This window comes from Neoarius graeffei, chromosome 26 (genome assembly GCF_027579695.1).
Source record: "Neoarius graeffei isolate fNeoGra1 chromosome 26, fNeoGra1.pri, whole genome shotgun sequence".
Classification (NCBI taxonomy): Eukaryota; Metazoa; Chordata; class Actinopteri; order Siluriformes; family Ariidae; genus Neoarius; species Neoarius graeffei.
Window position 1 is genome coordinate 54,340,539 of NC_083594.1, and position 13,083 is coordinate 54,353,621.

The following is a 13,083-nucleotide window of genomic DNA, read 5'->3' on the forward strand; positions in this document are numbered from 1 at the left end:
GAGTTGGATGAGTGAGCCAAAGCATTTTGTAGCCGACCCAGCCATTGTCCTGATCTGGAAACGTCCCGGTTAGCTTTAGCTTAGCGTAGTCGCTGTAATCCGGCGTGTCCAGATAGCATTGTCGTTGCAAAAGTGAACCAAATAACTCAAGATTTTTTATAATTATTTCTCATGACCTGTACATTGACATCGAGTACACATATCAATGCAAATTAACACGAAGGGATTTACTAGACCAATTTATATCTGGAACTATTTTCGGCCACAGCCCAGGCAAAGCACCGCTGCAGGCGCAAAGACACCACGCAGCACCTGAAAACCCTGGTTTCCCTGGTAACACTGGTGTATTGACGGAAGTTGTGGTGCTGCGTGGTGTCTTTGCGCCTGCAGCGGTGCTTTGCCTGGGCTGTGGCCGAAAATAGTTCCAGATATAAATTGGTCTAGTAAATCCCTTCGTGTTAATTTGCATTGATATGTGTACTCGATGTCAATGTACAGGTCATGAGAAATAATTATAAAAAATCTTGAGTTATTTGGTTCACTTTTGCAACGACAATGCTATCTGGACACGCCGGATTACAGCGACTACGCTAAGCTAAGCTAACCAGGACGTTTCCTGATCAGGACAATGGCTGGGTCGGCTACAAAACGCTTTGGCTCACTCATCCAACTCTAGGGACTGCAGGGACTGACTCAATTTCACTTGGGGGTGGCGTACTCCTTTAAGAAGTTTCAGAATGAATACTTTCATGTGACCTCGAACTCCGCCAAGAGGGGCATGGGATCCTGTCAGATGTTCCACAGTTTCATCACTGCAGGTCAGAGTGAAACTGAACCTCCTGCTGATCAGAAGTGAAAGTTGAGGGATTTCTATTATTTTAACATGAACAAGTTCATCTCGGAGTCAGTCAACAGCCATGTTCCTCCTTTCCTGTGCCTTGCAGTTTTCATGGTTAACATGAACAAACAGTCTGTTAAATCATTTGCAGATGTCCTGAGTAGAGTCTGTAGTTGAGAGGAACCTTGGGCAGATGGACACCAAAAGCAGACCCAAAGCTGAGATTTAATCCCTAAGCTTCCTTTAGACCTTCTCTGAAGCTCATTCCTGTTACAGCACAGAAGACAGGCTGATGTGTGCAGATGTGCTGATTGTACATTTTCATGTTTCTCCAGGAACAACAGACTAAGAACAACTTAACTATGAATTTTAACCTGCCTTTTTGTTTTCAGGGTAAGATTAGGTAGTAAGTGCTAAAAACTGCAAAGTATTGAACAACATTCACTTCATCAGTGGAACAAAATTCTTTTAAAGCTGTCGAAGCACACTGCAAAATCCGATAAGGTCACTGAGCTCAAACATTTTCTTGAAACCGATTACGTAAAAATTTTTGAGGTAAGTAATTTTAATTTTTTAAGGTAAGATTTCTTAAAAATTACAATTAAGTGTAACTATAGTGTAATTAAGAAATCTTACCTTAAAAAATTTAAGTTACTTACCTCAAAAATTTTTACATAATTGGTTTCAATAAAATTTTTGAGCTCAGTGACCTTATCGGGTTTTGCAGTGCACTGAAGCACATGATCCAGCTTCTGAACTGCTGGACTGATACTGCTGACCAAGGGCTTTGACCCTGCGCTCTCCCTTTCTCTGAAAACTTTGTGTATCATGCTTTAATTCATGTTAACACTCCATCGCGGAAAGCTTGGGGATGGGATTTCTCAAATCCAGTACTCAGGACAGACCTTCTAAGTGACCCACACCTGGTGGGACAGACCCGCAAAATGAGATCCAAACCAGCTGACCTGCCAAGACATGAAAAAACCCGCACCAGAAGAATCTAAAGAGTAATGTCAATCATCTGTCAGGGTTTATCGAAAATTAAACTTGCCGACGAGTGTTCTTGGGATGACTGACGGCTTATTAAACAAGTACACGTGTATATAGACCCATGTATAGGGCCTGTAGGTCTTCTGGTACGTTTGGGGTTAGCTGATTGGGCCCCACTGCTGGTCATGCTGACAAGTGACGATGAAATCTGGTCTTTTCATTCACAGCACTCTGACAACTCGACTGTATTTTGGGATTTGACATGCCGAGATTTTCCGATTGCTTTGACAGACCGGAGAGTTTACGAACCTACAGACATGTGGCAGCTCCTGTCATTACATGCATATAAGTTTATCTTTATGATTATTGATCTTGACCGTCTGTAATTTATATCTTGCACGCATGCGATCGGTCATTTGTGTCATCATGTCAGATTATGATGGACCAAGGGAGGAGATATTATTTTTAATAACTTATTTATAATATCTAGGCCTTGTGCTTAAATTTCCCTTTATATTCCTGGTGTGTAAAGAGATCCATGTGTTGGAAATATCCTGGTGATTTAGTGTCTCTAAAATCTAAATCTGTATCTGATAGACTCGAGTGTCGGCCTGTAACAGCCCAATGTCTGTCATGATCTAAGACTAATGCATGATTTATAAAATATCAAGGTCGTTGCCCCATCAAAATAAACATAGCTCGGTGCTGTGAGACACTAAACATGTGTGTTCTAAACCGTCAGCAGATCCACCGTCCACTGGCAAGTTTTGGTACCAATATAAATGTCATAAAAATAAGCTGAAATGCATGGAAATTGGGTATTTCAATGACATTAAAAAAAATAATAAAAAAGTGTGTGTGTGTGTGGGGGGGGGGGGGGGGACCACATACTCCCCCCACCTCCCATGGATGGGGTGATACCCCCTCCCATACGGTACCTTCCCCCTTGGTGGCTCCTTCAGCATCACTTCAGAAATGGGAACTTGGGCCCTATGCAGGATCTGTTGCTGTGCCTGGTCACATCACTGATGGTGATGATTCAAAGTACCACCAGAAGGTTCAACAACTTCATCTCCTTTGAACTCAAACATACAGAGATGCGCACAGACTTGGAGTGAGCACCATCACACTGGTTAAATTTCTCTGAACCACGATCACACAGGATCTTTAGTTAGATTCTAGTTCGCTGTACTTTATATGGTTGGTTTGTTTCCTTGGCTGTTTGAGTATTGATACTTCAACAGAATATTTCACCTGGTATTGCTGTCACTTGTCCAGTTGACACTAGAACTTTGTCAAGAAGTTCAGCACTTCTTGTACCAGACTTTTGCACTCGTTGTACCGTACGTCGCTCTGGATAAGAGTGTCTGCTAAATGCCATGTCATGTAATGGAATGGAATCTCAAATGGGAGAGCCATCATCACGTCATCCATCAACAAGAATGTTCAGCAAAGAATGTATTTCTATGGCAGTTGGAGAAGTTCCATCTACCCCCAAGATAAACTGGTGCAATTCGATACTACCACTTACGGTATAGAAAGCATCCTTATGTCTGCCATCACTATCTGGTTTGGTGCAGCTGCCTCCAGAGAGAAGAGAAAGAGAAGCTTAGGTGCACAATCAATAGCGCAGAGAAAGCCATTGGCTGCAGTCTGTCATCAATTGAAGACGTGTACATTGCCAGGACAAACAGGCGAGCGGGAAAAATCATCCTCCTACCCTGCTAGTCACCTCTTCCAAAATCAGATTCTAAAAACGATGTATGTCTTGGAAACAGTTTCTTTGCATGAGCAGGTTCCATTATTCATCAGGCTGGTAAGGCGGAATTCAGTCATCACGACCATCCTGACCTGCCAGTAACAAGCAGTCTGACATGACATTTGAGGATAAATAACTGTATTTCTGGTTCCTGCATGAGATTCTTGAACACAATGATTATTAGTAGTAGTAGTAGTAGTAGTAGTAGTAGTAGTCATAGCCCCGCTCCCTCTAGGTTAAGCATGAGTTGCTGCCCCAAGTGAAGGAGTTCAAGTATCTTGGGGTCTTGTTCACGACTGATGGTAAAATAAAGTGTGAGATAGACAGGCGGATTGGGGCGGTGTCAGCAGTAATGCGGGCATTGTACTGGACCGTCGTGGTGAAGAGGGAACTGAGCCGGAAAGCAAAGCTTTCAATTTACCAGTCAATCTACGTTCCAACCCTCACCTATGGTCATGAGCTTTGGGTAGTGACTGAAAGGATGAGATCACGGATCCAGGCGGCTGAAATGAGCTTTCTCCGTAGGGTGGCTGGGCTCAGCCTTAGAGACAGGGTGAGGAGCTCAGACATCCGGAGGGATCTCGGCGTCGAGCCGCTGCTCCTTCATGTCAAAACGAGTCAGCTTTGAGATGGTTCGGGCATCTGATTAGGATGCCTCCTGGGTGCCTTCCTTCGGAGGTTTTCTGGAACATGCTGGAGAGATTATGTAACTCATCTGGCCTGGGAGTGCCTTGGGATCCCCCAGGAGGAACTGGAACACGTTGCTGGGGAGAGAGACACCTGGAATACCCTGCTTAGTCTGCTGCCACCGTGACCCGACTTTGGATAAGTGGAAGAAAATGGATGGATGGTAGTCATAGTAGAAGTAGTGGTAGTAGATATTGCAATTTAGAAGAAGAAGAAGCCTTTGTCACATGCACACTCAAGCACAGTGAAATTCATCCTCTGCATTTAACCCATCTGAAGCAGTGAACACATGCATGCACACACACAAGTGAGCAATGAGCACACACTCAGAGCAGTGGGCAGCCACGCTACAGTGGGGAGCAGTTGGGGGTTAGGTGTCTTGCTCAAGGGCACTTCAGCCCATGGCTGCCTCATGTTATCCTAACCTGCCTATACTTGGACTGTGGGGGAAACTGGAGCACCTGGAGGAAACCCACACAGACACGGGGAGAACATGCAAACTCCACACAGAAAGGCCCCTGCCGGCCACTGGACTCGAACCCAGAACCTTCTTGCTGTGAGGCCACAGTGCGAACCACTACACCACCGTGCCATATTTATTACTATTTATTAAATATATTATCATTTATTCAATATTGCCATTTCTACATATATAACCAAGCTATTATTATTTATTAAATCTCACAATCATTTTGAAACACAAAACAACACACCAGCACAGAAGACCACTCCTCCCCCGGATGATCAGGCAGTATGTCTGGCTCCAGCAAGCGTGAAAAAGACCCTCTCCAGGATCAACCCACATAAGGCAGCTGGACCAGGCAACATACCTGGTCGTGCTCTGAAGGACTGTGCCATGGAGCTCAGGGATGTCCTTGCTGACATCTTTAACATCTCCCTGAACTAAGTTGTTGTCCCCACGTGTTTCAAAGCTACAACCATAATACCAGTGCCAAAGAAGCCTTTCCCATCTAGCTATAATGACTATCAGCCTGTAGCATTGACTTCCATCATCATGAAGTGCTTTGAGCAACTGGTCATGCAGAACATCAAGTCCATTCTCCCTCCCTCTCATGACCCGTTCCAGTTTGCATATAGGTCAAACAGGTCCATATCTCCGCTGCTCTCCACCCAGCCCTCACTCACCTGGACTCAAAGAACACCTATGTGCAAATACTGTTCTTGGATTACAGTTCGGTATTCAACACAACCCAAAAGCTAATACAAAAACTCGGACATTTGGGACTCAACACCTCTCTTTGTAACTGGGTGCTGGACTTTCTTACAGGGAGGCCACAGAACGTTCGGGTCGGCAGTAACACCTCCAGGACCATCATGCTGAGCACAGGGGCCCCACAAGGGTGTGTGCTCAGCCCGCTGCTCTTCACCCTGCTGACCCATGACTGCGTACCAATCTACAGCACCAACCACATCGTCAGGTTTGCAGATGACACGACTATGGTGGGCCTCATCACTAACAACGATGAAGCCAACTACAGGAATGAGGTGAGCCAACTGGTCGAGTGGAGTAAAGACAACAATCTCTTCCTGAATAAGGAGAAGACCAAAGAGATTGTGGTCGAGTTCAGGAGAGGTCACTCACAGCATCCCCCTCTGACCATCGATGGTGCTGCAGTGGAGAGGGTGAGCAGCACCAAATTCCTAGTTGCTGAGGACCTCTCCTGGTCCAACAATACCGTATCACTAGCCAAGGAGGCTCAAACTCGACTCTACTTCCTCCGCAAACTGAGGAGTGCACGAGTCCCACCCCCCATCATGTGCTCATTCTACAGGGGCACCATGGAGAGTGTCCTCACTGGCTGCATCACTGCGTGGTACGGAGGCTGCACTGCCTCCTGCCGGAAGAGTCTGCAACTCATAGTGAACACGGCCAGCAAGATCATCGGTACCCCGCAGCCCTCCCTTACAGACATCTATCACTCCCGTCTCACCCGCAGAGCCATCAGCATCGCTGGTGACACCTCCCACCCTTCACACTCACTCTTCAGCCTCCTGCCCCCAGGGAAAAGGTACCGGAGCCTCCGGGCCCGCTCCCAGGGGCGCCGCCAGAAATTTTGGGCCCCATGAAAGATTAGAATTTTGGGCCCCCCAACTTTGCCCACCCTCGTCACAATTGCACTATTGTCATTATTTGACTTTTTATAGCCCATGGACCTTGAGTTTGTGACTTTGTTATTACATTTTATGTATTAACCTACCAGGGACTAGATGAAAACTGGTCAGTGACTAATTCTGGTGCATTTACAATCACAAATGAAAATTCAAGATTTTGCCACATGCCTTCTTGTGCTAGGACAATTGGTAGTGAAATGTGTGATGTGACTGCTAATAAATCATAGAAAAAGTTTTCTACCCAGCATCAAAATACCTATGGAAATCCCATGGATTGTTGTGTGTTAGGTAGAAAGCTGTGTGTACTGTTCTGCAAAAAGGGAATATGTTCAAAACAAAGTGTGTCTAGACAGAAATTTGAGCGTAAGCAGAGTTAGACTATTGGTTGCCCGTCCATGGACCGTTATTAGCAACACTTTAATCTAGCAAACTGTATATGGCACTCGCTCATTAAAAACTTCAATCCTAAAGCATTTATGGGTTGTATTGCTGCTTACCTCCTTCTCCAAAGGGGGGTTCAGTGGTTTGGTAGGGCGGAGGTCCCCCTGAGGCTGAATCTGTGCATATTTAGGGCACCCCATTAGTTATGAAACTGGTTATTAGCACTAGTTATTAGCACCAGCATAATGTAATATTTCATCTTGTTTATCACACAAGTCAGTTCAGTTATTAAAATGGAAAAAATGCCACTGTACAAACTGTAAAAGTGTTCTCTTGATAGGCTAATCCAACCACGTTCATACTGTTCATTTACCATTTGCTAATATTTTGAACACATGTGAGCGATAGCTACCTTTCTTTGGGAAAAACTGAGTGACCAGTTGCCTGCCTCTCCGGTCCCTCTCAGCTTTCAGCTGCCTTTCTTTACGTTTTTGACAGCCACTCTTCATATTTAGCGATCATAGACTGTACGCACTCCACTGCTGGCTGGCTGGCTGCTGCACCGCAACACAGCAGCAAGTAGCGTTGCACTGATCAGCACACAGATTTAACGCATCGCGCTTCTACCAGAACTGGACCGTACCATTTCGCAAAAGGGGGAGGGTTAAATGACAATATGTTGAAGAACTCAAGAAATAGACAACCTTGTTCAATTAGCTCCTTTTACCAGATGGAATATTGCATTGTTCAGGGGCGTCAGAAGCATTTTTAATGTGGGGGGGACACACTGGCGGGGGGTCCTCCGCCAGAAAATTTTTAATTAATTAGATGCCATTTCACCCCGCCTTTCGCCCGTAGTCAGCTGGGATAGGCTCCAGCTTGCCTGCTATCCTGTAGAACAGGATAAAGCGGCTAGAGATAATGAGATGAGATGAGATGAGATGAGATGAGATAGATGCCATTTCCTGCATTCTGGTGTATTTTTAACAGGTTGTTAAACACCTAATTTTACCTACAAAAGTCACTTAATTCAATGACTATTTTAGACACTCAACAATAAGTCCTCATTCAACTAGTCCATATATTCATCAGCCTGTTTTTAAACCCACCGCTACGCCTAAGATAATGAGATGAATGTGACACAATTTATCACCAACAATGACTTTATGGGTGCATTTTACTTTTTATTTTGTTTTCTATTTAGTTTTAGATGTAACACAACATGCCACTGGGCCAAGCAATAGTGACACTCAACTGTATGTTTAAAAATAAGAATATTCATAATCTCACACAATGAACAGGCATGACATGGCATCATGCAAACTTCATAACACAAAATCACACTGTGTCAAGCAACGGTGACACATAAAAAATAACTTCACACAATGAACAGGTGCAATTTTGTTCACCACCAACAGTGACTTTAGTGGGTGCATTTAACTTTTTTCCGATTTAGCGATACTCATAACAAAAATGGCATGGCATCATGCAGTCTTCATAACACAAAATTACACTGGGTCACGCAACGACACATAAAAGAGAACTTCACACAATGAACAAGTGCAGTTTTGTCAACCTACATGCAATGGTGGTGCTACAGTAACATTTACAGATTAGTATAACAAATAGATTTATAGATAGAACTCCTTCTTATATTGGTGCCATCACAATTTCTACCACTTCATAACTTTTATCCCCCTTTCCTTCACAATCCACCTGGAATAACATCCATCTCTCTCCATCGCTTTCCTTTCTACTATTCCTTCCCCATACACTGATTTCCCATCTTACTTTCCAGAAAACTGCCAAAGACCAGACAAAACAAGGAATCAATAAATATCATCAGAGCAGACTTGACCTCATTCTTGGCATTACAGTAAGGCAGGCCTACTGGGTTTGAATTAAATGATAGCTAACGTTAAGCTAGCTGATACATCTAACATTGACTAGCCAGCTAACTGCACTAACATTTCCATTGGGACAAAAGAAACCCTGTCCTGTGGGGAAATTCTGACTGACTTTCCGCTTCTTTGTAAAGAATGTCCTTATGTCCATTGTGTCTGGGGAGGAGCAAATACTGCAAACAATTCATCAACCAAGAATACCCCATTAGGCTAAGCTTATTTCATTATTTAGTTGAATATTAATTTAACGTGTCCTAGGGTTAATTTTGAGGGCACATACCAGCAAACAAAAACGTTTATAAAACGAAAAAATTGTCCACAAATTTTCGTTTTATAAACGTTATTTTGTAACATTTCTGAAACGTTAGCCAAACGTTTATACAACGTTATATAAACGTTTTTGTGTTTGCTGGGATAACAAAAGAATAAGGTTTTAGCAAAAGCTAGCCATTGTGAGGTTGCAATGGGGCTGACGTCACCTCCTCCACTTTCCAGCAGCTGCACCAACATTTCTGTGCTCGCGCTGAGATTCACTTCACTCGCGCGTGGTGAGCTGTTGTAGGGAACGCCCGGAAACCCAGAGTGGCTGTTCAGTGGTCTGTGTATTCTCTTATCGATCAAGTGGAATGGATTCTTTCACGAAGCAACAGAAATGGCGCTGGGTGAACTCATATTTATGTTAAATGTGGGGGGGTCCAAACGAAGAATTATGAAATGTGAGGGGGACACGTCCCCTTCACATTCAATGGTGGCGACGCCCATGGCATTGTTGTTATTTCAAAAGTCTTATTAAAATCATTAAAAGCATATTATCGGGGGCGTCGTGGCTCAGGTGGTTAAGGCGCCATACCATGAATGCGGGCGACCCGGGTTCGATTCCGGCCCGAGGTCATTTCCCGATCCCTTCCCGTCTCTCTCTCTCCCGCTCATTTCCTGTCTCTGCACTGTCCTATCCAATAAAGGTGCAAAAAGCCCAAAAATATATCTTTAAAAAAAAAAAAAAGCATATTATCAGCCCCTTAAAGGGCCCCATGGCAGTGCTGGGCCCCTAGAATTGTTCTAACCTTTCCCCCCCTGGCGGCGCCCATGCCCGCTCCACAAGACTGCTGAACAGCTTCATCCACCAGGCTGTCAGGATGCTGAACTCCGTCCACTACCTACCCCCTACCCCGGTCTGTAACACACTCATTCACACAAGAAACTCTCTCTCATCCGTTTGCACATCACACCACAATCATTAGCATTACTGTTGTATCTGCTGTTATTGCTCATTTGCACTACTGTCATATTCACCTCATAAGCTGCTCTTCTAGCACCTTCTCTGTTAGATATTGTACTGTATTTGCACGACTGCTATTTTGTACATTGATTTTAGAGTGCATTTTTTATTTATCTCATCTCATCTCATCATCTCTAGCCGCTTTATCCTGTTCTACAGGGTCGCAGGCGAGCTGGAGCCTATCCCAGCTGACTACGGGCGAAAGGCGGGGTACACCCTGGACAAGTCGCCAGGTCATCACAGGGCTGACACAGAGACACAGACAACCATTCACACTCACATTCACACCTACGCTCAATTTAGAGTCACCAGTTAACCTAACCTGCATGTCTTTGGACTGTGGGGGAAACCGGAGCACCCGGAGGAAACCCACGCGGACACGGGGAGAACATGCAAACTCCACACAGAAAGGCCCTCGCCGGCCACGGGGCTCGAACCCAGGACCTTCTTGCTGTGAGGCGACAGCGCTAACCACTACACCACCGTGCCGCCCATTTTTTATTTATGTTATCTATATTTATATATATGTATATATATTGGGTTTTTTGTGATCTTTATCTGTTTTTTTTACAAGTAAGGTGAGAGAGAAATGGCATTTCGATTCTCCTATACGGTATGTCCTGGATATATAGTGAAATCGACAATAAAGAATCTTTGAATCCCATTTCTTCCTTCACTGCAAGGTCTATATGTCACGTTTTGTTCCATCTGCTAACAGCTGGGAAACTGATAAAACTTACTCACCAAAACATTTTTCACCAGGCCACTGAACTGCATAAGATTTGATACCATTAAAAACAATGTAATTACTAATGACTCATCGACGGACCTTTTTAAAGGGAACGATCATGATAAACATTTCAGATGTTGTTGTCAGGAGACTCATCTCTAGCGATGATGGACAGTGAAGGTCGGTCAGAGAACTGTGAATGCAGTGAATCAACTTATGTATTGTGCTGATGAACGTCTGGAGTGAAGTAGGCGTATTTCACTGACACACCAACCCACCAGTGGCAGGTGCAAGTTTGGGGGGGGGGGGGGGGGGGGGGTGTTTAAACTGTGTTGAATGAGTTGTGTCGTGAACAAACACCAAGAAATATTCCTAACACTTGTAAATGTATGTGTTGAATAAAATGATTCTGATCTCTACCTGTAAAGCCACGTTCACATTACAAACGTCATTGTTCAATTCTGATTTTTTGCTCAGATCTTGACGGTTCACATTCAGAATTAAAAGTGATCATCTGTCGTCCAAAGCAGCACGCATGCGGACATAGCAAAGTTTTTGCACGGGTCATCTGCATCACAAACAACAACAACAAAAACGTATTTGTGAGAAAGCTCATGGATTGAACTGACTAAACGGACACACAAGTAGATAATAATACACATGCGCTATGCGTCACATTTTACTCTGAAGAACAAAGAGCTCCTCAGCTACACAGGATCAGGCCAAGAATGTGGAAAAAACCCAGACGGCTTGCTTTAGATGTTTTCACAGCTATCGTGTCTCTCCTCCATGGTTGTTTTGTCTGCTGATGAACACAGTGCTCAGTGCAGGTGTATTATTCAAAGAGCCACATGAAATCCGATCTGAGCGTTCTCAATCATGTCACACAGCCAGCAATCGGATACGTATCGGATCTAGGAGCACATAATATGAGCGTGACTCAAATGTGGTTGGGAAAGATCGCGATGTCTGTGCCCTCACAGCCCTGAAAACATCAGATCTGTGTCACATTAGGGCAAGAAATCAGATTTGAGTCGCCTCAGCCTGGTAATGTGAACGTAGCTGAAGTACCCTGGAGTTACTCCTCATATCTAAAGCCGGTTCCATGAGAATGTGAATGGAGGAGGAATGGAAAGGAAAAGTTCGGAGCAAAACGTTTCTCTGCTGTGTGTATTTGTTCTGAGTTTAAGCTTAGTTTAGTTATTAATTATTAATTGTTCCACTAAGAGTGCTGTTTGGTTACTGTAACCATAGCAACACACACACACACACACACACACACACAGGAGAGAGAGCACAGAGAGAGAGAGAGAGAGAGAGCACAGAGAGAGAGAGAGAGAGAGAGAGAGAGAGAGCACAGAGAGAGAGAGAGAGAGAGAGAGAGAGAAAGGAGAAATATGAACTTGAAGCTAAACTCTGGAGATAATCCTGTTCTGACAGTCTCGCGCGTTTGTTCAGACCTCTGACCGGAAGTACACACGGTTGAGACGCTAAAATACAACATTGACCGGAAGAGAATGAATGGCTGCTCTGTGAGCTGAAACAGGAACTAACCTCTCCGTCTCCTGTGTGTCTGTCGGCAGCTCCGTTCATCTCCATCGCTTCAGAAGCCATGACCGCTGTCTGTGTGTGTGTGTGTCTGTCTGTCTGTGTGTGTGTGTCTCTGTGTGTGCTGAGAGTGAATGAAGGTTGAGCAGCAGTGGGTTGGGTTAAAACCACTTAACCACACACACTCCTATACACCGTGCAGGGAGAGAGAGAGAGAGAGAGCAGAGGCAGAACAGAGAGAGAGCAGAGCAGAGAGAGAGAACAGAGAGACAGAACAGAGAGAGAGAGAGAGAGAGAGAGACAGAACAGAGAGAGCAGAGAGAGGCAGAACAGAGAGAGAGAGAGAGCAGAGGCAGAACAGAGAGAGCAGAGAGAGAGAACAGAGAGACAGAACAGAGAGAAAACAGAGAGAGAGAGAGAGACAGAACAGAGAGAGAGAGATTTCCGAGTCGTCAACAATCAGTCCTGCATGCAACACCTTTCACTTCTCACATGACGTCAGAGCTGAAGGTGAAACAGGTTCCTTTTCTCCCTCTGGGGGGCAAGATGGCGTCGTCGTGGATGTGATTTCACGCTCGTCAATATTTTCAAGTGAATTGGACTGGCAACTAGTTTAACCACTTTTTTTTAAGTGACAAAGTGTGTAATGTCTCATCTCATCTCATCTCATTATCTGTAGCCGCTTTATCCTGTTCTACAGGGTCGCAGGCGAGCTGGAGCCTATCCCAGCTGACTACGGGCGAAAGGCGGGGTACACCCTGGACAAGTCGCCAGGTCATCACAGGGCTGACACATAGACACAGACAACCATTCACACTCACATTCACACCTACG

General features: G+C 44.6%; 1 protein-coding gene across 2 annotated transcripts in view; it reads right to left on the reverse strand.

Annotated features, from left to right (window-relative positions):
- The window catches only part of ninj1 (ninjurin 1), a 24,495-nt gene extending 11,789 nt beyond the window's left edge, over positions 1–12,706 (reverse strand). For both annotated transcript variants that reach the window (XM_060910127.1, XM_060910125.1), the window contains exon 1: positions 12,256–12,706. In XM_060910127.1, the coding sequence (XP_060766110.1) occupies positions 12,256–12,315 (60 nt within the window). In that variant the 5' untranslated portion in view covers positions 12,316–12,706. The remainder of the gene's footprint in view (positions 1–12,255) is intronic.
- Positions 12,707–13,083: the final 377 nt, after the last annotated feature.